The sequence below is a fragment of the Urocitellus parryii genome, chromosome 13 (genome assembly GCF_045843805.1).
Source record: "Urocitellus parryii isolate mUroPar1 chromosome 13, mUroPar1.hap1, whole genome shotgun sequence".
Classification (NCBI taxonomy): Eukaryota; Metazoa; Chordata; class Mammalia; order Rodentia; family Sciuridae; genus Urocitellus; species Urocitellus parryii.
In genome coordinates, this window is record NC_135543.1 from 60,603,830 (window position 1) to 60,631,589 (window position 27,760).

Here is a 27,760-nt window from a genome sequence, read left to right on the forward strand (position 1 = left end):
GGCTGGCTGAAATGGCCGTGGTGTCCAGAGCCTTCCTCCCTGGACTTACGTGGAGGGAGCCACCTGGCTGTGGTTTGCTGCCCTGCCTTACCCCACCCACAGCAATGCTTTTCCCACTCCATGAGCTCCCTGCTGCAGTAGGAGCCCTGGGGACAGCAGGCTCCCTTCAGGGACTCTCAGAAGTGCTCTTCTCAGGAGCTGTCAATCAAGCCCCTGGGAGTATTTAACTGTTTTCTTTCATATCTGTGATGCTGGGCCTGAGACTTCACACGGCTCTGTTTCATTTCTCAGTGGCCACCCGTGGATGCCAGGGTACCAGCGTGACCCGCCTGCTCCTCTGGGGGAACCTGAGCATGGTGCTCAGGAGACAGGAGGACAGTGCGACGGGAGATGTCTTTGGAGACACTTGGTTGAGATCATCTTGGTCCTCTGAAGGGTCCAGACTTGGTGTCCTGGCATCTGTCTGAGCTATAGAAGCAAGACTTGGGCTCAGAGGCCCAGAATCCTCAGAGAGCATGCTTTCCACCCCGAGGGACTCCCCTGCTATTAATGTCACTTGAGAGGAAGTGACTCACTGGGACATAACAAGGATCACATAATTCCTTATTCATTAGCAATGGACAGAGCACTCACTGCCCTCTAGCACGGGGAGATGAAGGCTGAGCTCCTGGGGGGTCTGCACAGCCTGGAGGCCTGGAGGCCCCTGCGGCTCTCTGTGCTCAGGGACACCCACACAGTGGCTCAGGGTACAGGGGTGTTGCAGGCGCTCCGGCCACAGAGTGGGCTGTTCACGATGTGGTGGGATTCAGCAGAGCCACCGCCCTGCCGATGACCTTAGACATAACCATGCCCCAAGTGAAGGTTAGGCCACCCTGTGGGTGGCCTGCCACTTGGTCTCAGTGAGGTCTCCTGGGCAGGGTGGGACAGCACAAGTGTGTCACTGTGTTCACATCTCAGCCAATGTGGAAGCCAGAGGCCATACTGTCCTCATAACTTTCCTGTTTTTGTCTTCTAAATCGAGATAGTGTTGCATCTGCCAATTGAGACACCAGGGGAAGGATAAAGGGGACTGTGACCAAACAGGGGCCCAAGTTTGGTGACTGTCTGCCCTGTAAACCAGGAACACCAGGTCATCCCAGGGACTTGAGGAGTTTGCTCTGTGACACACGTGATTCTCTTGCGGAAGAAAAGCAGGCTTGCACCCCCGTCTGGGAACCAGGGGAAACACCCTCCAAACGCCCTCATTTGCTCTTCTACAGGTGCCTCCGTGTGAAGAGGTTTGGGTGCAGGGCAGCTCAGCTGTTTCAAGGGGCCGGTGACACCTGTGTGGGTGGCAGGCCTCTGGGCTCCCTCTCTGCCCCCTCTGTCCCCACCGCCCCTATTCATCACCCACCCAGGCTCTGGTGCGTGTTCCTTTGGGGACGGGGTCCTGCTTACCAACTAGGGGCACTGTGGGGTTCTGTACCCCATTGTTACGCCCCTGGCCTCTTATGGGGTTGGGTGGCCGTCTCAGAACCAGACACTGCAGGGTGTGAAGCTCCGCTGGTTTTCGGGGTGTACTGCAGAGGCGTGGAGCAGAGCATGGCCCTCTGATTACCAGCTGGGCTTCTCCTCACTGGAAACCACGGTCTTCCTCTCAAGTCCCTCCATCAGGGCTGTGAGGCCCTATCCTGGACATGCTGGACTGTCCCTGGTCTAGTGGGGTCCTTAGTGTAGGGTGATGCCATGTCACCCCCATGGCCACAGGACAAGAGCGCCGAGGGGACTGCTGCGATAGCCATGTGAGGTCACAGAGGCTGGGCAGGATGTGAGTGGCTGCTCTGGGACACCAGTGTAGGGGGCCTGAGAAGAGCAACCCTCGGGCCTGTGCTGGGTCCCAGGACTTGGAGCACGTCCTGGGAGCCCAGGGTCACTGAGGATTGGAGAGGGTGAAGTCTTGACTCCCTCCAAACTTTACTGTTGCGGAAGAACAGCTGTGTGACCCCAGTCTTCATCCACTGGGTTGGGAGGGGCCTGGGCCGTGGGGAGCCCTCAGGAACACATTGATGCTGTCCTCTTGGGAGGAGGGCCTGGGCTAGACAGCATGGGAGTGGCTGTCACAGGGCCAGCTCCGCCTCCTGTCTTGCCTCTCCCACACACAGCAGGTGGCCCTTCCACTTTCCACCAGGCGTAGGGGTCCTTACCAGAGAAGCCACCTGACCTTGGACTTCCTGGTCTCCAGAACTGTGAGTCAAAGCAAATCTCTCTTCTTTATAAGATACCCGGACTCAGGTGTTCTACTGCAGCAATGAACTGAGACACCCAGTTGCAGCAGGCTGGTCAGGTCTGCTAGAGCCTCCCTTTCTTATCCTCTCTCCAAACCTCGTGGAGAACTCCTGGCCACCGAGTAGGGGAGACTCGCCCGCTCCTGAGCGCTCAGAGTAGATAGAATGTTCCAGGAGCCAGCATCCCTTTCCCCAGGTCCTGTCTTGGTTTCCAGGCAGTGTTGCTGGCCCACGTCTAGAGGACCCGTGTCTTCAAGGTTCTGGGAAGCTCACTGTGGGGTGTGCGGAGGAGCTTGGTGTGAGAGATGCCCACGGGTGCTGGCGTGACATGACCCAGGCGAGACCCAACTTATGAGGGGGTGTGGTGGCAGGTGTCAGCCTGGGGGTCAGCATTTGTGGTAAGTCATGTTGGTCCTTCTCCACTGACCTACACTGCCTCAGCATGTGATGTGACCCTGGGACTCCACGTCACCCGGGACTTTCACACACTCATGCACCTGGGGGTATGTAGGTATGGGGGCAGGCTTTTAAGGACAGACAGCTAAGGTAGGTGACGGCGGTGGGCCGAGTGGCTACGAGTCTGTCACTGGTAAGTGCTGGGTGCACAGTCTCCCATGAAGTTTTATTATTCCTGAATGACAGCATCGGTATTAATTAAAAAGGTCCACAGATAAAATGCATTTGGGGAGTAGTTTTGGCTTCATTATTTATTAAACTTGGCAGACATTAAGTTAGTATTTTCATTTTGATATATCCCCTCGGGTATGCACCACGAACTAAAATATAATCTAAATATAAAGCACTCTGGTGCTGTATGCCATCTCTGTACCTCACAACACACCAGACACCGCGGCGTCTTACGAAGTCCACTCTAAATATGAGGGCGACTCCCAAAGCCGGGACCGGGGTCTCGGCATCTGCTCCTAGTTCCACGGAGCTTCCTGTCACTCACACCTTCCCGTGCTGGTCTCTAAGTGCAAGAGCACTTGGTGTTTAGGTAGCACCATTTGCAATAACTCGAAGGGCTGGGCAGCCTTGAACACCCACTCTCCTGACGACTGTGAGGGAAGCTGACTCAGAATGAGTGGCCCTGAAACTCACAGTCAGGACGGAGCCCAGGCAAGGGCAGGAAGGAACCCGAGCCACGCTGGCTGGCCGGTGATCGGAGGATGCACTCGCCCCTGGCTGCACACCCAGGGGCACCCAGCACCTGGCACGGGCAACTCCTGCTGTACCCTCTGAAGAGCCAGCCGCTGCAGTGCCAAGCTTGGCCTCTCTGGGTTTGTCTTTAAAGATGGCAGAGATGCCAGAGTGAGGCTCCCTCTGCTCCACCCAGCAGTGGGCACGGGACTGGGGTCCCCCACGAGGAGGAAACTATACAACAAATAGGTACTGTCTCTGTGGCTCGTGTGGCAATTAACACGCCACCCGCACCCTGCACCCGCTGCTCCTGTCTGTCCTGTGACAGGTCTGCTTCTGTCACATCCCGACCGCCCCGTCCATGGTGAGGGTGACGAAGAAGCGGCTTGCCACCGGCACCAGCATGGGACAAGTCTCCTCTCTCAGAGTGAAAATGCTGATGTACAAATGGTTTAAATTACTTAGAAATTTTAATCACAGACATTTTCCCACTCAACATTCCCACACACGTGGACTCTCCTTTTTTGCACAAACGATGTATAAGCCGTCTCGCTGAACCTCGCAGCTCTCCTGTGTACACATCCACACCCTCTTCATTAACACCCGGGGTCTCCAGGGAGGTCCCAGACCAGCTCTCCAGCCCAGAAAATGCAAAGAGGAAAACTGTCAGAAGGAGGCTGGGGGCAGCCGTGGTAAAGGGCAGGAGTGGGAACTGGACAGCTGCTTCTTCTAAGCTCAACTCAGAACCACAACCACACTGAGGAGGACAAGGGCCAGAGGACCTCGCTCTCTGCCCACATTCTCCCAATGTGCCAGCCTGAAGCCAGGCCGTCTGCAGACCCCGAGGGCAATCGGGATCTGGCTGGCTGGAGTTCAAAGCAGAGACTTCAAACCAGCTGGTCACCACTCAGGGCTGGAGGGAGGGAGGGCAGAGGGGACGGCCTCAGGCTTTCAAGTGCATCAGAAGAATCAATGTCTTTCCTTTTTTGTAAAGAAAATCTGTAAATGATAAGAAATCCTGGCTTAGAAAAATATAACTTTCTAAAAACTTCTATCTGAGGACGTTCCACTGCAGAAGAGTCAAAAGGGTGGCGAGAGTGGCAAGCAGCAGCGGCCAGGCTGCAGCTCCCGGTGCCCGGCCGTAAGGGTGGCCACGACTGTCCTCGGGCGAGTCCTCTGCTCGGGGCGAGGAGGAGGCACACTGCACCAGGGGCATCTGGTAGGAGGTGGCCCTCTTCTCCGGCCTGTCAGGACTGGACCCGTCGCTGGGCCTCTGGCCGTTGAAGAGCAGGTAGCGCCCCCGGGCATCCTGCTCCATCTTGAAGATCTCGTACTCCGTGTGAGGTAGCTTGATGCCCAGGGCCACGCACCCGTTGGTGTGTGTCACGTCCTGCTGGATGCCCACCTGCCAGGACCCCTCGGCCCCACACTCGTTCCCGTTGAAGACGTTGAGGAGCGAGGCTGTGGCCGCATCCATGGGGGTGACCTTCATGTGATTCACTGTGGAGGAGAGAGGAGAGTTTGTAACTCCAAGGGACAATACATGGCGGGGGGAGTAGGCGTTCACCCAGCAAATGCTGGGGACGCTCCATCCCAACCAAGCCTCAGCTCCCTCCCCGGCCAGCTGGCCGGGCAGTCCTGAAGCACTCTCAGGGGGGAAGAGTCCCCATGTCATCTGAGTGGGAGTCACAGGGAAGACAACCACCCAGGCCACCCAGGCTTCCAACGACCCAAGACGGGGCAGGGGAGCCGGGTCTGACTGAAAGCAGACTCTTCCCTATTCCCCAAAGGACCAGCACTGACACCGTCTTAGGCAAGACCAGCCTCCTAGGGAGGCTCCTGATTAAGGATGCGGGGACTGCAGGTCACACAACTGCTACACAGCTGTACCTGGGAGGGAGGCTTAAGCAACTTCGGATCTGGGAATCTTGGGGGTCCTGGAGCCAACTCCCCGTGGATCCTGAAGGGTGACTGCACCCGGCAGGGGTGGCCAGAAAACAGACCACCCTCAGGCACAAATGCAAAGCCCAGTCTGCGGCGGAGCAGGCTTCTGGGTTTAGCATCAGCCTGTGTGGGAGACTTCTGAGCTGTCTGTTTGGGAGGCAAGAATATTCAATAAAAGCTGGAATTTTGTTTTGATGAAAAAGTGTTGTGATGTCTAAAAGCGTCAGATGTCTGTATTAGCCTCAGCATCTCATGAACTAACAGCAGGCCCCTAAGTCGGGCATCTAAAGTGAGTGAGCAGGAAAGGCAGGCAAAGAAACCCTGGCCAGCAGCGAGGCTCTGCCGGCTGCCCCAGGGGAGCAGCTCCTGTCGGGGACCCAGGGGCTGAGGGGACTGTGGGGAGGGGTGCTTTCTCTCAGCCGGCCCACCACCTCCTGTGCTGGGGGAGCGAACCTTTCTCTCTAGCAGGGCCCGGGTGGGCAGAACATGTTAGCCAACAGCTCTAGAACCCACAGGGAGGCCCTCCCAGGTGGCCGTGCCTCTTAACTACAAGACAGAGCTGACACTGGATATGCAAAGAGGTTCAAACTTAAATCCTGAGACCTCCTTGTTGGGTGACAGTACCCGGCCTGAACTCCCCAGTGCTGATCCCCCCGCCTTCCCCAGGATGACCTTTCACATGCAGGGCCAGCTTAGCTGGGAGGTGACAACTTTGAGCAGCCGAGGGTCACTAACAGTCACTCCTTGTTGCCCACTCAGCATATAAGCAAGCACAAGGCTCTCAGGGGGACAGCTCAGGATGGCCACAAGGTGTGTGGCAAAAAAAAAAATGCAGATTGAGTCTTACTGGCAGTGACAGCCTCTTGGGCCACACCCACAACTGCCAACCTGGTGGCACCTCTGCCACCCTGGAGCCCGCAGGACCAGACCCAGCACCCGGCCCTGCTGCGAGCAGGAGGGGCTCGGGGTATTTGAAGGTGGCCTTCTGATTTGTCCCCAGCATCCCCAGCATGAGAGGCCCCACTGAAGCCCGGTGACAGCACAGGCAGCCACCTACCTTTGAACACAAACTCGGTGCCGCCCAGGACCCTGGAGGAGAGCACGCCGCGGCTGTAGCGGCCCCGGGCGTAGATGGTGAAGGTGGGGTGCTTGCACACGGGGTCCGAGTAGTGGTAGTAGTGTCCCTCCCAGGTGTGGTTGTTGTCGTGGAAGATGAAGTGGCGGGTGAGGAAGAGGACCTCGGGGCGCACCTCGCAGCGCTGGCTCACCCACTCCCCGTGCAGTCCGATGGTCAGCTCGGCCTTGGGGGGCAGGATGGGAGGGTGGTGCTCGTCCGACCGGTAGATGATCCGACAGGCGATGCAGGCGTGGTCATGGTTCTGCGGGCAGGAAACCAACGGGTCTCAGAGACCACTGAGCCCCCACGCTGGGTCCACGTCACTTATCATGCAAACTCCCCAGGGGCACCTGGAGCCGGGCTGCGGTGCCCGGGGAGAGGTGCGGGTGTGCTGGACGAGGGTGTGTACCCAACGCCCGGCGGGCAGACCTGCCTAATGGCCCAGCTGTGACAGGGGCTCTCTTTAGGCTCCTAGCAGTTTCCAGACCACAAAGGATGGCCACAATCACAAACCCACAACCCACAAGTGCTGGCAGGTGCTCGGCAACCAGAACCCTTGCATCCTGCCGGTGGAAACAGCGCAGAGTCCTTCAGAACAGTGAGGCGGCCACTCAGATTGGCCAACAGCTACCAAGCGAGAGCAGCGCCCTGGACGCGGACTGGTACACCCAAGGGACCCTGGATGCAGACTCGGATGCTGAAGGGCCCTGGACGTGGACTGGTACCCTCGAGGCTCCCGGGACGCAGACTCAAACGCCCGAGGAGCCCTGGACACAGAATCGGAGGCCAAGAGGCCCTAGATGAGGATTCGGATGCCTGTGGGGCCTTGAACACAGACTCGGATGCTGAGGGGCCCTGGACAAGGACTCGGATGCTCGAGGCACCCTGGACGCAAACACAGCATCATTCACAGGAACAAAAGGTGTGCACCAATGCCCCATCCACAAATGGACATTAACCAAGTCGGGCCTCTATTCACACTGAATATCGCTGACACCTGCTAGCACATGGATGGACTTGAGGACACGAGCCAAGGGAAAGGACATGCCTGGAGCCGTGAAACTCAGAGGCAGGAGTGGATGGTGGCCATCAGGCCTGGGGAGGACGGGTAGGTGTGGGGTCTGCTGGGCGGTTTCCAGTCAGCAAGATGGAGGGAGCCCAGGCTGGGAGTGGACAGGGCTGCACATCATGGGTGTAAGGAATCCCCCTACCTGCACCCTTCAAACCGTCAAGAGGGTGTGGACATCAGGAGAGCGGGTATGGCCCAAGTCCCAAGGCACCTCCGAGCCAGGGCCTGCCTTGCCCTGGACATGGAGCGGCACCCACAGGGTAGTCCCAGGCCCATGGGGCTCACAGAACACTGACCTCTGGAGTCACGCTGCCCTCTGATCAGGGCTGCCGTGGGCAGGGGACCAGGCCGCTCCCTTTCCCGGGCACCTTGGCTCCACAGCCCCATCTTCCAGCCCAAGCAGGTGTCCGCTTGAGCCCAGCATTTGACTCCCTGAGTCAGAGACCCAGTCAGCAAGGTGGCTCAAGATTGGGGACGCTGCTGTTCTGGAGAGGGTGGGCAAGGGTAGGGGTTCCCAGCTGTCCTCTCTACGTTCCCACCCAGCAGCTCTCTGGGCTCAGGAGTGGGGACTACGCATTCCTCAGGTGAGCTGAGCTGCAGGTTGGGAGTGTTCCTGGCTAATGCACTGTGGCCCATGATGACCATATTCACAGGCAAAGTCCTTGCTGCACCCTGGGCCTGGGTGCTTTGTTGCCGTGGCCTCCTCGAGGGTTCTGAGGACACAAGGGAGAACTCACACTTCTGTGCAGCCTGAGCTCAGCAGGGAGCTGCCCTCAGCAGGCCACGGTGAGACACAGTGAGACCCCAGGTATGGCCCACCAGGGCAGTTCAGGCCTGGGGCCAGCCACGGCTTCATGGCTATGGCCTCAGGAGAGCCTCTCACTTGTTAAACCTCCTCCTTCGTGCATTATGGTCACTTGCATAACTGCCAGAAAGAAGGACTTTCAGGCCAAGGTGGTTCTCATGCAGGACACCTGCTTGGGGGTGAAGCCCAGGTAAGCGGCCTGCTCCCCATTCTGGGCCACTTTCAGATGCCCGTAAGGTGGATAAAGACACTGAGTGAAGAGAGCAGCGCCAGGGAGGAGCTCTGCCCTTACGCATTCCCCTGGTCAATTACTATTGGCTGCAAGTTCTGAAATGTTCACCTTCAAAGACAGGTTCTGACATTTAAAGTCCAGAACGGAAGGTTAAGGAAATGCCTGTCATGCCCAGCGGGGGTCCTGCACTTCCATCAGGGCTGGGACATCTTGGTGCCCTGCAAAGTCCTCACCAACTGCCTGTTGTCCTGGCTCCCAGGCCCTCACTGGCCAGAGAAACCCAGACCATAACTTGCACTCAGCTCACTAAGATCTCACAGGACAGGGGGGATCCTCTCCTGGTTCTGTTCACAGAGACCTTTAGGGTGTACAGGGACCAGCATCTGGCCAGGTATCACCCGTGGGGGCTGCCACATTCTGGAAAGAGGAGCCACGTTCAGTGGGAGCCAGAAGGGTGGGGCCCCTGAGTTTAAGTCCTCCACAAGGGCCACAGGCCCTCCCTTCCGGAGCTCATAGCCAGCAGGTATGTGTGCTGGCCTCTGTCCCTGTAGTCCTCAGGGGCTGCCTGGGCTTTGTCCTTCACCCGACCACCCCAGCCACTCCCCACAACTTGGTCTTCCGTCTGTGATTCAGAAGTTTAAAACACCAACTGTGCCTACTTCGTTTCTGGCCATTCTGGAAGATGAACATCTCAATCCACGGAAAGATTTGGTTTTCCCGTCAAATACCAGTGTCAACTGAGGGAAGGCTCAGAAGGCCGCCTGGAGAGGGAAGAAGGGATCTTAGCTCTGCAAGCAATGCTGCTAGTGGTGAGGCTAAGGCCTCTGGTTCTGTCAGGAGAAGGTCCAGGAGAGGGGTGGTGGACACAGCTGTGACCCAGGCTGTCTAGAACAGCACCACGCCTGAGTGCTGTACTTGGTGTTTTAGAAGATCTCTGCTTTAAGAGCAACAGGCAGGGGTTCTGAGCTCCAGATGAGAACCTGGCTGGCCAGCGGTCATCTCAAGAGGATGCTGGTCATGGATGGTGCTTCTGTTGGTGGCAGAGAAAAGCCACCAGCCCTGGCTTCCACCAGTTGGGTCCGGGAGTTCAGGGTAGTGAACAGGGACTAGGACCTGGCTGGTATGTGCTGGTCTGCCTAAATTCCTTTTGCTCATTTTGTTTCACTGTAGTAAAAAAATGCCTAATCAGTGGCACTGAGTGCGCTCACACTGAAGGGCAGCCCTGGCCACCTCCCTCTCTAGAGCTCTGCACCTTCCCCAGTTGAAGCTCTGGGCCACTGAACACTGCCTGTGCCCAGCCCACAGCCCTACCCACTCATCTCTCTGAATCTGACTACTCTGGGTATCTCTTATGAATGTGATCACACAGACACACAGATTTTTTTGGGGGGTGGTGGGGGGTGGGGACTGGCTTGTTTCATTAGCACAATATCCTCCAAGTTCATCCAGGTTATTGCCTATGTCACAATTTCCTTCCTTTTTAAGGCTGAATAATGTTCCACTGAGGTATAGAGTAGGGGTGAGGGAGGGAGAAGGGGAGAAGGGGGAGGGAGAGGTGGGAAGAGAGGGGGGAGAGGGAGAGAAAGGGGAGAGAGAGAGGGGAGGGGGAGGGAGAGAAGGGGGAAAGGGAGGGAGGAGAGAGGGAGGGTTAGGGAGAGAGGAGAGGGAGAGGGGAGAGAGAGAGGGAGAGGTGGGGAGAGGGAGGGAGAGAGAAGGAGAGAGGGAGAGGGGGGAGAGGGAGACAAGGAGAGAAAGGGGGAGAGGAGAGGGGGAGGAAGGCTGGGAGGGAGAGAAAGAGGAGAGGAAGGGGAGAGAGAGAAGGAGGGGAGAGAGGTGGGGAGAGGGAGAAGGGAGGGAGGGGGAGAAAGAGAAGGAAGGGGGAGAGGTGGGGAGAGGGAGAGGGGAGGGAGGGGAGAGAGAGAAGGAGGGGGGAGAGGTGGGGAGAGGGAGAGAGGGGAGGGAGGGGGGACAAGTCTTGTTGTCCCTTTGTCTGCTGACCAACAGCCACTCAGCTCCATCCATTGGTTGCAGATGTGGCCAGAAGGCCGGGCCACTGAGCACTGAGTGGGGGCCTTCTGGCCTTCGACCTTCTTGCGTTTGCCCCCAGAAGCAGCACAGTTGGGCCTCCGGTCACAGGGCTGTGTTTTTGAGGAAACTCTCGTTGTGTGCTAAGAGCCACCCTGAGGGGCGACTTGTGCCCCGGGCTGCTTCTAATTCTGCTTCCCTGGTGCCCCGAGAAGCGGAGCAGCTTCTCGTGGGCCTCTTGGCCACTTGTACATCCTCTTTGAAGAAGGTCAAGTCCACCACTTATTTTTAAGCTTCTTGGTTTTGGGGAGGGTTTGGCTGACAGCTAGTTTTTGAATGACCCTTTGGGTACCATGGGGGGCCAAAAATGTCAGAGACGATGGGCTCCTTGGGCCTGTTGGTGGGTGCTGTCAGGCAGGGCCCAGGTATGGCTGATCGCTGGCTTAAATAAAAATTAAAGAGACCTGCAGGACAATCCCCGGGAAGCAGACGTGAGGCGGACACCTGTGTCTTCGTACTGTGCCTTCCTTAAACAGCAGCCTCTCGTGATTGGCAGGTGGAAACAGAATGGCCTGTGGAGTGTCGATCGAAAGGCTCTGCCTGTGAAATGTCATCTGCTTCATGAAATGACTCTCTGGTTTTGATCCATGCTGTGACACGATTCTCAGTGACAGTGTCCTTTCCCAGGTTCACTGAGCTGGCATCTACAGGATCCCATTCCCCTGGATGCTAGACAGGGCCATTTAAAGGCAGAGTTTCTATACGCGGAGTATTTGAAGATTAAAAGCAGAGGGTCAGAACGTGCTTCCTAGTTGCTATTCTTTCGCCTGCTATAAAAAGCTTTGATGCAGGGGCTGTGGGTGAAGCTCAGTGGTAGGGCACTGGCCTAGCATGCTCAGGTCCTGGGTTTGATGCCCAGCATTGCAGAGAAGGCAGGGGAGTTTCATTTGAAGCGGGGAGGGAGAAGGAAAAAGATCCCTATGTAAGAAATCTCTAAAAGGAGAAATCAAGCTTATTCTAAAAACAAAACCCATACCTTCCACCCTCTAGGTGAGTGCTGTTATCAGGCAGGGTGGAGTCTGCCTCTTCTGCTGGCCTGATCCTGCCTACTCCCTGGTCACATGAATGCACTTTGCAGTGAGGACCCTGGATCCAGGGGGCTCCAATGCATGCTGTCTTTAAGAGTCCCAGGCTCCCACAGAGACCAGGGGACATCTTCCAGCCAAGGCAACAAGGCACAGGGAAAAGAAGGGACCAGATAAGCCAAAAGCCTTGGGATGCCCACTGGGTCTTGGAAGTGGCTGAGTCCCGCCTCCTGCCCTGTGCTGCCTCTCAGGCTGGGGTCCTTCAAAGAATAGAAGTCCCTCCCAAGGCTCCAGCCCTGGAAAGGCCTCCAGGGCGAGGACGGGTGGGGACTCTCCTGGCTCTCTCTGGTTTCCTGCCAACACCTATTCTCCATCAACAACCTCTGCTTCTGGGTCCACTCATCTCCGTCATCAACCCAGAATGGAGGAACTGGCTCGAGAGGATCCTGCTGTGAGCAGATGGACCACAGAAGCAAGCTGGACACAACCTGTCTCCAGAAGCAGCATCTCTGGACTAAAAGCTGTGTTCCAGGGGAAGTGGGGACAGGTGATGGGAACTTCCTCTCCCAGGGTTTTGTTCCATAGACAAAAATACCTTCCTGTTTCTCAGAAAGAAGCCTCGGAGGCCAAGGGCCTGTGTCTACGGCTCTGTCTTCAGCTGCAGTTTGTCACGTTGGGTGGCCTTTCTGCTGTTGATGACCCTTTGTGTGCCTCCTTCTAGGGTCTTCTCCATTGTACTGGAGTTCTCTCTCATATCTCCTGGGATGTGGGCAGAACGATGGCCACACAGACCTGGACACAGGGAGGGCTCCCTGCCTGCCTGGTGGAGAGAGAGCTGTGGGGTGGCACTCATTCCCGTAGGAGCTGACCCCCACGGAGGGCATTTTCCAGATCTGGGGCTCTAGGAGCCCTGGACCTGGGCTACTTCAAGCACCGGAAGGGATCAGGACGGTTCTGCTTTCAGAAGGAGAGGGAGGTAAGAGCTGGGCCAAGAGGGTCGTGTCCCTGAGACTGTGACTTTCAGTGCAGGCTGCTGGGCTGGCTGTCCACGTGCCATAAACATGAGTGCCTTTGAAATCAAAACCCTGGTCCCCAGGGGGAGGAAAGGCCTCCAGAGCGAGGATGGGTGGAATGGGGCCGCCTCGGGAGGTGACTAGGGCACAAGGTGAAGTCAGATTGTTGCTTTTGGGCCCGAGTCTGGATGCGTCCCCTCAAAGTCCACACACTTGAAACGTGACCCCAACTTCATGTTCATGCTGTGTCAAGGTGGGTCTTTGGGCGGTCAGTAGGGTCAGGTGAGTCATGGGGAAGGGCCTTAGGATGAAGAGAGCCTCAGCGGGCACACGTGCTCTGTTTGTCCGGGTGATGCCCCTGCCACATTAGGACTGAGCAACAGAGCCACACCAGGTGCCAGCACCTCGCTTCTGAACTTCCCGATCTCCAGAACCAGGAGCTAGCTAAACCACTGTGCTTAAAAATCACCTGTCTCAGGTATTTTGTTATAGCAGCAGAGAAGCACTTTCGACACCATGTATCGATTCGCCTGCTGAATTCGGAGAGGAACCAAAGTCACCTGAACACTCTCTGCAAACTGGAATTCAGAAGGGACACTTCAGGGGTCCCCAGGAGCAACACGATACTTCTAGAAATGGGTCTTCTGAGAAGCTTGCCATCTAGAAAGTGAGCTCACAAGGCCCTTCCTGTTTTAGGAAACGTGGACAATCCCACAAAAGCCCATCTGGCCTCCCCTTGCTGCTCAGACCCGCGGGACTCGACAGCGAGGAGACAAGGACAGGAAGAAGCTGGTCACCGGGAGCCTGACTTTCAGATGGGTCACTCAAGAAAATGTATTCATTTTCACTTGATTCTTTCCTCTACTCTTAGGTATTTTCATTCACTTAAATAATAAAAGTCAATTAATTTTAAGAGTTAAGGGGGCTGCGAATCCCAAGGACCCCTGGCTTGGCCCCTTCCTCCCCCTCGGTCCCCACTGGCTCAGCTCACACCCGAGGAGTCAGGAGTTAACACACTTTATAAACGGCCGATTTCCTGCTGCTTGGGGTTTCGCCCTGTCCTCTCAACGTTCTTGCCTTTTAAGGGATGAAATGTTTACCCCTGGCATTGTCCCTGACAACAAATCTTTCCTGGTCGTCCAGCTCCTCACATAGAGCCACCCTGCCTGCCTGTCTGCCTGCCAAAAACTCCAGAGGAGTCAAGGGATACGATGATCTGTATCTGCAGCTGGAAGTCCCCGCAGCCGCCATGGGCACTGCAACCCCGAGCAACCCTGTGGTCAGGGCTGCTGACCCGGCTGCCCTCTCCCCCCACACAGCAGGCTGCTAGCTGAGCACTGCTTCCAGGAGCATATCCTCCATGACTCACCTGCACGAGGACTGGCCCCCAAGGTTACTTCAGGTGCGACCCCATGGCCCCTCTTCTGTCTCCCGTCCCCTTGGCAACCCCTTTCCTTCCCCACAGGCAGGAAGAGAAGGCACCAGGGAGCTTCTACAAGACCCTGGACCCTCCCCTTCCCCAAGGACACCCCCCACCAGGAGCACAGAAGGCACACACCCAAAGAGAGCCCCTGCCCAAAGTCCCTCTGATGTCCCCAACATCAGGAAGTTGCAGGGTTCACTGGTATTTATCATATACAATCATCCCTCTGGATCTGTGGGTTTGACATCTGAGGATTCAATTAACTGTGGATCAAAATATTGCCAAAAATCTACCTCTTCTGAACATGGAGACCTTTTTCTTGTCATGATTTCCTAAACTGTACAGTACAAGGACTTTTACCTAGCAGTCACACCACAGGACCTGTCATCTGGAGATGATCAAGGGCATGCGGAGGACTGTGTAGGGTCCATGCAAAGGCTACTCCACTTTACCTAAGGGATTTGAGCACCCGCGGGTTTGGTGTGTGCTGGGTGGTGTCCTGGAACTGATGCCCACAGGGGTGTCTGATGGTCACAGGGCCAACTGTGCTCTGCCACAGGAGAGGGGCCTTGCAAACCCATGCTGATGGACAGCCAGGAGGACGGTTCAGGGAGCACAGTGCTGCAGCTTCTCGGGCGGGGCCCGGCCTCTGAGAGCTCTCCTCCCACTGCCCAGCCCCGCGGCTGCAAGTCTGCAGGGGGAGAATATTTAAGATACACGGATAGGGGAAGCTGTCTGGTTTTCAGACAGCCCCCTTGATTTACAACCCCGAAGTTGGGCCAGTGCAGGGGTTTGGAGAAAGACCAATTTCATTTGCTTACAAGTCTGATCCTGAGGCTCTGGCGTTTCTGCAGATCCTGGCAATCATTTGCTGTTAATTACCGTTGGATTCTATCGCTGCAGGAATGGACCTGCACCCGCCCACCCACTGCAGGTCTTGAAGGCTCTGCAGGGGCAGGGGCTGCCGGGCACTGACTCCATTCAAGCACAGCGTCTTCCGTGGCGTTATTTTAGGCCCCCGAGGTTTTTCTTAATGAAGGGTGGCCAGTTGCCTCCCGAGAGCGCCCTCTGCACCTGAATCTCTGCAAACATAATTTATTTGCCAAAAGACTCAGAGTCTCACAGCAAACGAAGCTGCATCAGGCTTAGAAAAACAAGAAGCCAGCTCGACATTTCTATTTTTACCTGGTGTTTCCACAGGGGCTGAGGCTAGTGGTTTCGAACTCAATTTAGTATTTAAACTAATTTTCAGCCAGGTCTCTGTGGACCAGCCAGTAGGGGAGGCACAGAGTTCCAAGGAGGAAGCTCCGGCCCCTCCTGGCAGGCTGTGGGTCTTTGGAGACGCTCCCTGGCTCCTCCTATCCTGGGCCAGGCGCCACGGAACCCCACAACCTGCTGCAGCAGTGCCCACAGGGCCTTCGCCAGGCCCAGCACTCAAACAGACCCCGACGGCCAGGTCCATCTGCTCTTCCTCGTGGCTTTCCTGGGAAGGATCTGAGAACTTCCTGAGGACTCCGCAGCACGCCGCGGGCCAAGAGGTACACGGCGAGGGTCCACAGGAGAAGAAAGGCCCTTTCAGGTCCCAGAGCCATGCCGACCAGCCTTGGCCATGCTGGCCGGGCAGCCGTGCTAGTCCAGGGCCAGGCCCTCTTCCCCGCCAGGCCGCCAGCGCTTGCGTGACCTCTGCGTTCGTTCCTCGGAGTCCCAGCTGTGCTCTTTGTTTTCTGTAATTTTAATTTTGTGCGGTGATGGTGTTTGCGTGACAGGAGATCACGGCACAAACCTCAAAGGTGAGAAAATAACGCAGGCCCAGCCGTCCCCATCTCCTGGCCCCTTCTCGGTGGTCACAGTTCCTGTGCCCGACTCCTGTCCTCTCCTCTCACTGGCCTGATCAAGTGGCATCCACGGGGCTAGTCTGCAGCTTTCTTTATCTACTGGGTCACTTAGTACGTCCTAGATAACATCTAGTTCCCCAAGTTCTTTCCACCCTTCATATTTCTGGAGTCAGGGAATCAGGCCTGAGGCTTCGGAGTCCATTTCTTAAGAATCCGGGTAAATGTCCCCACAACAGCCCCCGCAGAGGGGAAGGGAGAAGACAGAAGGAAGTGCTTTCCTGTCGGGCCAGGCAGACACTTTGATGTCCCTGTCAACCACCATCCACGCCCCGGCACCAGCCACAGATGGACACCTGGGGACAGAGGCCAGACAGTACCCCACAGAGTAACCCCATTGGATCTGATACTCCTACCATCTTGTAGCAAAGACAAAGCAGGGTTGCAAGAGGTCAGACAGTACCAGTGCCGGTCCACTGAGGCTGAGGACTGGGGCAGGGACGGCTCTCATTGCCAAAGTCCACTTTCTTGCCCGTTTATCCAGACGATGGCTTAAAAACCCAAAACTACCAGCTCTAGGGCTGTGGGGCGTAGCTCAAGGCCCCAGCATCACAAACAAAATAAAACAGAACACTCCTCAACATTTTTGTTGATAAAGATTCTATAAAGATCAGCATCACAACTGCCATGCCAGTTCCGAGGCCCTCCAGTGTGAGGTGGCACACTAGCTCCCCTTCGTGAGGGACACTAGACACAGAGAAGGGTCCTCCCAAGCTGGACCCGGGGAGTGGCCAGGAGGATTCCCCTGGAGCTTCTGGGATCAGGGATGTGGACTTGACCTGCAGGACCTCCCTAAGGAGTCACCAGTACTTCCAGAAAGTGAAGGGCCAAGGCCTGGCAAGAGGGGCGGGTGGGTCACTCCTGCACACTTTCAGTTCTACAAAGAGCTAAGGGATCAAAGCACCCACAGGAGCACTTGCTGGAGAGGAGAGCCACCTGAACCTGGGCGGGGGCAAGCAGCACCTGAGGTCAGGCATGGGGCACCACTCGCTTCCCCCAGGGCAAGTCAGCCTCTTACTCAGCCCCAGCCTCACCTCTCCCGAGTCCTGGCTGTCTGGCTGCTCTAGGGACTCCGCTGGAGAGGAAGCAGGCGCAAAGAGGGCTCTGCCCATTGGCAGGTCTTCAACAGGGCTTGGGGGAGCCAGTGGGAGGGGCGTGCTGCTGGCCAAGGTGGGGCTCCTGGGTGACCTGGGGGCCACTTTCATCCCTGACAGTGTCCCTATTACCGCCCGAGCTCTCAGAGGGCTGGCTGCACTGTACTCAGAGAAGCCCAGCTGAGGGCATGAGAGTCCTCTTGCCCTGCTACAGCCACTTGCTGAGATGCCAGGAGAGGCGCTGTGTGGCTGGGGGCTCCACGGTGACTCCAGATCACACCTTCAACCGCAAAGTCCCAGAATGTGCCTGAAGCCCACGAACTGCATGGTTTCCCAGGTGGCCCAGCAACACCTGGCCCAGGGCCACCGTGCCCAGGCACCACCCTGGTCCTGCTCGCCAGGCCCTTGCTGGAGATGGCAGGCCACAGGGGCAGAGCTCTGGGCTCCTCCCTGTGAGACCTCCCTGAGCACTCCCGGGAACTCCCACACCTGCCGTGAGGGAGCAGGGCACGAGGGGCCCTCTCACGGCACCTCTGCAGTGCCCCGGAATCCTAAGGTCAGAGCGAGCAGAACTGGCTCCTGTGTCAGGACAAGCCCGGTGGCACCGTGAGTCCTGCACGTGCACCACAAGGCCTGGGAGGGCAGGGACTTGCACACAGGCCACACTCTGAGAAGCACCCAGTGGAAGCACCTCCGCCATGGGGCGACGATCGTAAGCAAGGCCGCTTTCATTACACGAACTCACGATAACAGGTTAAAGAGACAAGGGCACCAGAGGGCATCGTGTGGTAGAGGAGGTCCTCTGTGATGCCCCGGCCAGCCGCACGCAAGCTCACAAGACCTCTAAGGAAGACGACTGTCACAGGTGAATAAGCCATCCCAGACGTCAGTCAGCCTGTGATGGCAGCTACTGCTCTAGAGTGCTCCACCAAAGCCCTGGGGGACCGCCGGGGGACACATCAGGAACTGCAGCAAGCCCGCTCAACCTGCTCCTGCTGCCACATACATGCACTCCTGGGGCCTTGGACACGGGCAGCTGCACGCTGACCACCGTTCTGAGCCTGTGAATCCCACAGAATTACTGCGGTGTCACTGGGGAAGAGAGAGCAGAGCCACCAGTGGTCCTTGTATCCTGCCCTCCCGGCTCGGTCCTCCCTTCGGATCACAGTGACTTCCCACTTCACATGGTGAGGTGGAAAGAAGTGGGTGTCTGCAGGAAAGAGGTCCAGGCTCAAGTCTTAGCACCGAAACTCACAAGCGGGAGATCATGGGGACCTGATCCCCGTCTTCGGCTGCCTGCTGTGCCCAGGAGGGTCCTAACAGCATCCACCCCCGAGGGCACTGTGCACACCCAAAGCAGTAACAGGAAGGTCTCTGTGACGCCTAAAATGCCATTTTCACTGTCTCCTCCTGTGGCCCCTCCCCCTCCACCAGAGCTGGGCTGGCGGCTGTCATCTGGTCTCTGTGCCAAGCGTGGCTGTGACGTCCTTTCCTTTGTGCTTTGCTCTGGGAGTCACAGAAGAGCGCTGTTGGACATTAGTGCCAGAAAATTTCTAGGACCGTCACCCACGCCGCCAACCACTTCAAACAGGCATACCTAGGCCCCAGGTCACAGAAAGCCAGTGGGTGGCAGCCCCAGGTCTCCTGTCTGGCTGTCCTCTCCCACCCACCAGCCCTCCTCTCTTCTCCTGCAGTCCCATCTTGGTCTGTCCCTCCCCTGAGATGAACGCTCCCTGTCACGGGTCCCTTTGCACCTGTGACATGCCCTTACCAAGGGCCACCTGCTTGGCTTAGTAGGAGGAGGTGCAGGGCTGCGGCCAGCCGGGTTACCTTGGCATTCTGCAGGGGCGGCTGATAACTGGAGGGCCGGTAGAACACCCGCTGGGTGGCGTCTGTGTGGATGTCCCCGAGGAAGAGCTCCTGCACCAGGTGGTCCAGGTTCTGGTGCAGGTACTGCTTCTCCACGCGGATGAGCTGCAGCTCGTGCATGGCAAAGTTCACGGCCCTGGTGCACTCGCAGCCGTTCTCCTCCCGCCACAGGTCGTAGGCCACGTCCTGCACCCAGGGGCCCCCGGTGGCCAGGAAGCCTGGACATGTGCGGTTCACCAGCTGGCTGAGCTGCTCGGCCACCGCGTCCGTGTGGCAGATGACCTGGACGTTGTGCAGCTGGTAGTCGGCCTCCGTGCCTCCACGGATGATCCAGGAGGCCTGGCGCAGGCGGATCTTGCCACGGATGATGAGGGTATAGGTGGGATTTGTGCACCGGTTGCTGCCATAGTAAAATTGGTAGGCCTGAAAGGTGTTGTTGTGGTAGAACCTGTAGGACCTCGTGAGGAACTCTGGCCCCGACCGCACCTCGCAGCTGGAGGAGAGAAGAGGAGAGGTGGTGAGCCCAGGGCAGGGGGAGAGACAGGGGAGGAGAGGTGGGGAGCCCAGGGCAGCAGGAAGGACAAGGGAGGAGAGGTGGGGAGCCCAGGGCAGGGGGAGAGACAGGGGAGGAGAGGTGGGGAGCCCAGGAAAGGGGGAGAGATGCATGCCAGCAGCAGCACACACAACATGTTATCTACATTGCTGGCCTGCAGGTCCAATTCTTTGAATCCTTACACCAGCCAGGGGTTACATATGATTATCACCTCATTTTACAGCTGGGGAAATGGAGGTACAGGCCAGGACACGTGGCCAGCTACTGCATGAATCCAGGCAGCAGGGCCCCAGGGACTGCTCTGAGCACTGCACCAGTCTGTGTTCACTGGGGAACAAGCCGGGGGAGCCCAGGCTCCTCAGTCCTGGCTGTGGGCCTAATTCACAGGGACATTTCCTTCTGGATAAGGAAGAAGAGTGCGGAGCAGGCCTAGCAAAGGAATTCCCTTCTCTGGATCAAAAGCGGGTGACTTCACGAAATGTCATTTAAGGGACTGTGTCTAGTGCAGGCAGAGGCAAGATGTACACTGTCTTGAAAGGGAACCTAGTCCCTGGTTGTAGAAAAATTCACCCTCCCTCCCACCCATTCAAAAGGGATTTTCCCTCTGGGGGCGGTGGGGGTGGGAGAAGAGGCCACTAAGTGAAAGGGAAGCTAATACAGCACCAGGAACAAGGGTCCCTTTGGCTTGTGTGGGCTGACAGGGAGGAAGTGCCCTTTGCTGGGGCGTTAGATAAAGGCTGGGGTCCTGACCAGGACACTCAGACTGGCAACCACAGCAAAGGTGTCTGGGGTTTCAGCTCTGGGCCTCTGCACTGTTCCAGCTGCCACCAAGTGTCATGGCTGCACAGCCCAGGGCAGCAGAGGTGTAGAGCCAGGGTATGCGATGCCTCCCCCAGAGACTGGTGTGTTGAAGCTGCTTGGGCCCTAATGCAGCGGTGCACAGCGGCTTCTGGTGATTGGATCACGAGGGCTCTGACCCACAGGATGGGTTAATAACTTGAGTGGATTCTCTCAAGAGGTGGTGGAAACAGGAGGAGGTAGGGCCTGCTTGAAGGGAGTAGATACTGGGTAGGCCCTGAGAGGGGATTTCTTGCCCCTGAGCCCTTTCTGTCTTCTCTTCCCAGCTGCCATGAGCAGAGCAGTGCCCTTTGGCCGTGCCCTTCCGCCCCGATGCTCTGCCTACCTCAGGCCCAGAGCAAGGGAGCCAGCAGACTAAGGACTGAAACCCTGAAACCATGAGCCAAAATAAATTTTTCCTCCTTAGAGCTGTCTTCTCAGGCATTTGTCACAGTGATGAAAAGCCAAATAACAGGAGGAACTCCTTAAATCACTGGCCAAAGAGCCTGTCCATGAGCTTCTGTGAGATCCCAGCTTCTGGTCCTGATTCTCAGCTCCCAGAGCTGGCCTTCAGTCCCTGCTCCTGTCTACAACTTGAACAGAGATTCTGGGCTGAGCTGACACAACACGGGTACATCAAGCCACTCAGGCCTTCTCAGAACCGCTAACATGCTAGTTCTTCAGCTGAGACCTGAGAGAGAGAAAGCTACATCAGGGGGTACCCGTGGCAATAGAAAGTTGTCAACTAGTGTCAAATGACATCCTATGGATGTAAGACACAGGGGTCCTGCAGGCACCAGTCACTGGAGCCACAGGGGTGAGGAGACACTCCAGCTCTCTCCTCCAAGGAGAGAGGAGAGAGTGAGCAGCACCCAGGTCACGGAGGCTGAGGAGAGCCTCTTGATGATTTGTCTTGTCAGCACTGCTTTCGTCCACTGCATCCTGGGCCCTCCTCCCTAATGCATCCCAGGCCTTCCTCTCCACTGCATCCCGGTCCCTCCAGCCCTCTGCAACCCAGGGCTTCCTCCCCACTGCATCCCAGGCCCTCCTGCTCACTGCATCCCAGTACCTCCTCCCCACTGCATCCCAGGCCCTCCTGCCCACTGCATCCCAGGCCCTCCTTCCCACTGCATCCCAGACCGTCCTGCCCACTACATCCCAGGCCCTCCTGCCCACTACATCCCAGGCCCTCCTGCCCTCTGCAACCCAGCCCTTCCTCCCCACGGCATCCCAGGCCCTACTGTCCACTGCATCCCAGGCCCTCCTCCTCACTGAATCCCAGGGCTTCCTCCCCACGGCATCCCAGGCCCTACTGTCCACTGTATCCCAGGCCCTCCTGCCTACTGCATCCCTCCCCACTGCATCCCAGGCCCTCCTCCTCACTGCATCCCAGGCCCTCCTGCCTACTGCATCCCAGGCCCTCCTGCCCACTGCATCCCAGGCTCTCCTCCCCACTGCATCCCAGGCCCTCCTCCCTACTGCATCCCGGGCCCTCCTGCCCACTGCATCCCAGGCTCTCCTCCCCACTGCATCCCAGGCCCTCCTGCCCACTGCATCCCAGGCCCTCCTGCCCTCTGCATCCCAGGCCCTCCTCCCCATTGCATCTCAGGCCCTACTGTCCACTGCATCCCAGGCCCTCCTGCCCACTGCATCCCAGGCCCTCCTGCCCAATGCATCCCAGGCCCTCCTCCCTACTGCATCTCAGGCCCTCCTCCCTACTGCATCTCAGGCCCTCCTCCCTACTGCATCCCAGGCCCTCCTGCCCAATGCATCCCAGGCCCTCCTGCCCACTGCATCCCAGGCCCTCCTGCCCAATGCATCCCAGGCCCTCCTCCCTACTGCATCTCAGGCCCTCCTGCCCAATGCATCCCAGGCCCTCCTCCCTACTGCATCCCAGGCCCTCCTGCCCAATGCATCCCAGGCCCTCCTCCTCACTGCATGCCAGGCCCTCCTCCTCACTGCATCCCAGGCCCTCCTCCTCACTGCATCCCAGGCTCTCCTCCCCACTGCATCCCAGGCCCTCCTGCCCACTGCATCCCAGGCCCTCCTCCTCACTGCATGCCAGGCCCTCCTCCTCACTGCATCCCAGGCCCGCCCATTCTCCACTGCCTGTCACTCTGCTCACCAAAGCCTCTGCCCTCTCCACTCAGAAGTGAGTGACAGTCTTTTAGTATCACCCCCGATCCCTGTTGCTCCTGTGTGGTTGCCACTCAGCAGCTGCAGTGCTCTTTAGGAAAGGCGAAGCTGAAAACTTCCCAGTTCTCTCCAGTGAGAAACCTGCATGGGGGCACGTGGGGCGCTCCTGTCATTCCAAGCAGAGGGATGGCTTGAGCCCAGTAGCAGCAGTCAGCCTGGGCAACAGAGAAAGACCCCTTCTCAAACAGACCAATGCCCCAAAAGGGACCTGCTGTGCAAGGTGCCTTTGGAGCTGGCTCCACCCTCCTCCAGGTGCTCTCCTGCTCACTCCACCCAGCTGGCTGCAGGGTCCTCTTGCCCACTCTGCCTCCAGCCTAGACTTTGCTAGTTCCTCCAGACTGAAGCCCCTCCCACAGCCTCTGCAGGCAGCTCACCTCTGCTGGACTTTCTGGCCCCCACCCTGATCCTGAAGTGGGGGCCCTGGTGTTTTCCTGCCACCTGTCATACTCCGTGCCCCTCGGCCATGGGACTTCTTCGAATAGATTTACATATATTTGTAAAATCCCTGAAGATAGGGACCAAGTCTGTTTGGTGCACTGCTTTATACAGGAAGTATAACATAGTGCTTGGCACATGGTAGGCACCTAATAAATGGCCATTTTAAAGTTATGATCTTGCATTAAGAATCTTATGCAAATAATTTATAATGCCTTTACTTTAAGAGACTCCCATTTTTAGAAAAAAAAAATCTGAATCTTCAACATCGTATAACATTTCTTTTCCCTCTTCTCTGACATGCACTTGATCCCTCCCCACGGGACCTGGAGGCTACTTATCCGACCCCAGGAACAGTGCACGGGGAGAAGGGATCCTATCCCAGGGTTTGTCTAGTTAATGCTCAACAATTTAGTGGGCAGAAAAAAAATCCCAGATCTGCCTCTAGACTGTTTTTAAAAGCTCTAATCGAAGATAAGCTGGAGCTCAAACTGGGGTAAATCTCAGCCTCACGGCATGGAAACGAATCTCAGAATCACGCGCTGGTTGGCCGAGGTAGCTCTCACCTCGCTCTCTAGCGAGCCCTGAAGCCACAGATTGAGTTACCAGGATATGGCTAGAACCTAGAGGCCACAGGAGCTTGCCAGGCATGTTCAGGGTTGGTGACACACAGACGCTTAATTTCACTTGCTAATGGATTCTTTTTATGTACAGTGGTCCCGCGGAGTTCAGTACACAAGGATCTATTCACTCATGGCTGTGGTTCAAGTAGCACAATACAATCTCTGCTCCAGCGTAGGATTTCTACAGCACTTAGCTCTGTTTCTTAACCAACCATCATTTCTAACCTGGTCCTTCATTAGGACTCACACAACACTGTAGGCTATACAGAGTTCAAGAACCAGAGAAACCGCCCGGAGGGTCTTCTGGTCCCTCCCCAGCTCCCCCTGCAACCCTTGAGCTCTCACCCTGTGGAGACCCAGTGGCCCTCGATGGTCGGTGGCATCTGCACAGTGATCCGTGCGCCATTGTGGAGGTGTCTGAGCATGTGGTGACACTGGGACTCCTTGAAAGCCCTCCAGGCACTTTTCTCTAAGGACCGAGGATGGGATCTGCCATCAGGATGAAGGAGGGCAGAACCCTCTCCCAGCCCTGGAAAAGAAAGGTGGGCAGTTAGGGAAGGGCCCGGAGCATTCGAAGACTGTGTGGGACAACCTCCTGCAGCAGGCAGTGGCTGAGAGTGGCAGCCATAGGCTTCCTCTGTCGTGTGCCACTCTGCTGGCTCCCACAGGACCCAGCCTCCAAGGGGAAGTGTCCCTGGGAGCCACTTCCCAGGTGGCAAAACTGAGGTCCATGGGGACAAGGGCTTGCTTTTGCTTGAGGTCACCTGGCTAGGTACCAGCAAAACAGGAGTTTGAATCCGTGCATCTATGAACGGTGACTAAGGCAGGCACCTGTGGGAGCACCTGTGTGGTGCAGGCAAGGGAGTGACCACAGCTGTGGAGGACAGCCATGGACATGTCCCAGAGCCACCAGGGGAGGAGACGGGGTTGAAGGAAAACGTGAGAAAGGGGTCACTGGGAAGGGTGGACACGTGTGCCAGGCCACCTGTGGATGAGGAAGGAGAGAGCTAGGACACCAGTCTCGGTAGAAACGTAGCCTGGGAGATGGAAGGACCAGGGGCCGGGGAACAGCTCTGGAACTTCCAGCAGAGAATCTCTTCCCTTGGTGGCCCCATCTGCTCACACCAGCACGTGCATTTTCTAGCTCTCTCCGCCTCTGGGTGGAGGTCCTTGCTCTGATCTGAGTGCAGTGTGTCCCCAAGGGCTTGCGAGTCAAAAGCTTGGCTTCCAGTGGGGTGTTGCTGAGAGGTGGAGGGAGCTTCAGGAGACGGGGCCCAGGACAGACATTTAGGCCACAGGGTGCTGCCCTCAGGAGATGAGTGCAGTCAGTGGGACCCTGGATGGCGGTCGCAAGGGGGCTGTCATAAAAGAATGTGCCTGGCCACTCCCCAGCCTCTCATACTTCCTGACTTGCCATGGGACCTCCGCCTCTCACCAGTGCTCCTGCCAGCGTGCCGACTGCCCTGTGACACAGCCACGGGGCCCAGAGGAGAACCAGTCCTGTGCCAACTGGGCTATCAGCCTCCAAGACGGAGCTCCACAAGAACCCAGTCTCGGAAAAACTGAACAGTCCACACAGTCTTTGTAATCAAGATAATCACGAGAAGATAACAATTTTGTTTCTGGAGAGTAAAGCACGACTAGGAATAAGTTTATCTTCACAACGGTATTTTAGGTTGGCCACCATCTACCCATGCAAAGTCACCACCAGCTGACATCCAGAGGAAAGCAATGGGGACAAATGGGGCATCGCTGAGAGCCCAGTCCCCCTTGAGATTCTCTCCTGAAGGGACCAACAAATTGATGGGTCTTAGGGAGGACCTGCCATGTATTTGACACCATGTCAACAGAAAGAGACACAGGCTAGACAAATGTGTGAAAATACAACAGAATCTACATAAAGTCAAACAACCCATCAGATCACTGCTCCTGAGGAGGCGATCCTTCGATTTCATCCAACCCCTGAATGACCTCATGGAGACCATGGCTCACGAGGGCCATCTGAAATCACAAGTGAGACCCAGAGTACAGTGACTTACAGCCACATGAAGAAAATCTACCAGGACATACTCAGGCCTGCAGGCAGGTGACATCCAGATATCTGAAATTTCTAGATTTCTGTCATATCCAGGTATCTGCTCTCATGTGGTCGAAAAACTCAAAGATGAAGCTACTGTTTGATGGATAGTCCTGGCTGCGAGACGGCAGCGTCCCCATGTGTGACCTGGGTTTTCCTGCAGGTGAGTGCTGGTTTGGGAAGGAGCAGGATTCCAGCTGCTTTGGCACCTCACCTGAGCCCATGGCAAGGAGGCATGGCACCTCCTGGCATCTCCACCAGGTAAACCGTGACCAGCAATCCCAGACACAGATGACTGGGTTGGAGTTGGGGTTAGGGGGTTAGGGTTAGGGCTAGGGGGTTAGGGTTAGGGAGGTAGGGTTAGGATTAGAGTTAGGGTGTTAGGGTTAGGGTTAGGGTATTTGTATTAGGCTTGGGGTGTTTGGGTTAGGGTTAGGGGGATAGGGTTAGGTTGTTAGTGTTGTTAGAGTTAGGGTTAGTGTTAGGGTTTCAGGGTCAGGGTATTAGGATTATGCAGTTAGGGTTAGGGTATTTGTTTTAGGATTAGGGTATTTGTTTTAGGGTTGGGGTGTTAGGGTTAGGGGGTCAGTGTTAGGGTGAGGGTTAGAGTTTCAGGGTCAGGGTATTAGGATTATGCAGTTAGGATTAGGGTATTTGTTTTAGGGTTAGGGTGTTAGGGTTAGGTTGATGCTGCTAGGGTTAGGGTTAAGTAGCTCAGGTTAATGCAGTCTCCCCGCTGGCTCTGTCTGGCCCAGTCCACTGCCTCTGGCTTGAGCTGGAATGAGGGAAACTGCAGAAACAGGAGATCTCTGTCTGGTGACCTCGTTACTATGTTGGAGGGTCCTCCTACTGGAGGGGCACTCCTGGTGTGTCCCCGCGGCCCTCACCATCCCTCCCCAGGCCATGGGAGGAGGCAGGTTGCCTTTCCCAGCCATTTTTCTCCTTCTGTTTACAGCCAGGCTGTTTACAAAGTATGTGCATTTTGACCTGCTCCCCCAGGTCTGATGACGGTGCCCTTCAGTGGTCAGCTCTGGCTCTGGGGCAGTCAGCAAGGGATGAATCTGGTGAACGACTGGCCCTCCTATCATGGACACCAGTGTCAGCGTCCTCTGACTGAGTGCTCTTCACTGTCTGGTCTTCAACCCCCATCTGTCCACACCACACTGTCCTCTTATTTGGTTTCAATCTGTTGCGGAGATACGCTGTTCATAGGACCTCCCCAAGTCCCATGGTTGCGATTCTCTTGATGACAGTAAAGCTTTTCTGAATGTCCCTGTTCAAGGAACAAAAGGCAACACGGCCTGCTGTTGGAGGGTCCACGTGGGATCGATTACGCTGTGAGGAGTTTCAGATAGGTTTTAGCTAAACGCACAAGGCACTGGGAGTCGGAGAAGGATCTACTTGAAACAGGACCCAAGCATTCAGTAAAGGTGCCATCAGTGACCACAGCCAGGCTGTGTTCTAAATGTGGTGGTAAACTCCGCCACCTGCAAGTGTTTTCCATGGAGATAACAAGACGGGTGCAGTGGAGGGGCCGCTCGGAGGCGGGGAAACTGGACCTGCCACAGGGAGGGTTTCACTGAACCCTCGATTTCAATGATGGTTAAGATGCATCAGTATTTTGTTACCAGAGAAAAAAACAATTGCATTTAAACGATGACACGAGGCTTTAACAGTAGTTCTGGGAAGCAGTGAGTCACTGCAGCAGCCGGGGGTGGCTCTGACATTCCTTTGATCTATTCAGGGAGACGTGGGGATTTCTCACGCAGCTCCATGGCCACTGCTTGCCCTTGGCGTCTGGGCAGTGGAGTGTAAGCACAGCCTGGCTTTCCTGGGCACCCTCAATTCTAAGTCACTGAAGGAGCTGTAGGAGAGTATATGCCTCCCGGCCGCTCTGGCCGAGATGGAATGTGGCTTCACTGATGTCTGACAGGCACCATGCTCTACTACGGGCCTGGTGGTCGGGGCGGGAGCAGGAGCCATGGGTGAGGGGGGGCACTACACACGCAGACTCAGTGGTGTGCTCCTGATTCTCAGAACCAGCCTATCTGCCATCAGACTAGAGGT

At 56.6% G+C, this 27,760-nt stretch overlaps 1 protein-coding gene across 1 annotated transcript in view; it reads right to left on the bottom strand.

The window, feature by feature from the left end:
- Positions 1 to 3,585: 3,585 nt before the first annotated feature.
- Apcdd1 (APC down-regulated 1) overlaps positions 3,586 to 27,760 on the bottom strand; it is a 33,790-nt gene continuing 9,615 nt past the window's right edge. The window contains exons 2-5 of the mRNA XM_026412444.2: positions 23,962 to 24,145; positions 18,934 to 19,465; positions 6,406 to 6,727; positions 3,586 to 4,904 (exon numbers count right to left, since the gene is read on the bottom strand). Coding sequence (XP_026268229.1) covers positions 4,456 to 4,904; positions 6,406 to 6,727; positions 18,934 to 19,465; positions 23,962 to 24,145 — 1,487 coding nt within the window. The 3' untranslated portion in view covers positions 3,586 to 4,455. The remainder of the gene's footprint in view (positions 4,905 to 6,405; positions 6,728 to 18,933; positions 19,466 to 23,961; positions 24,146 to 27,760) is intronic.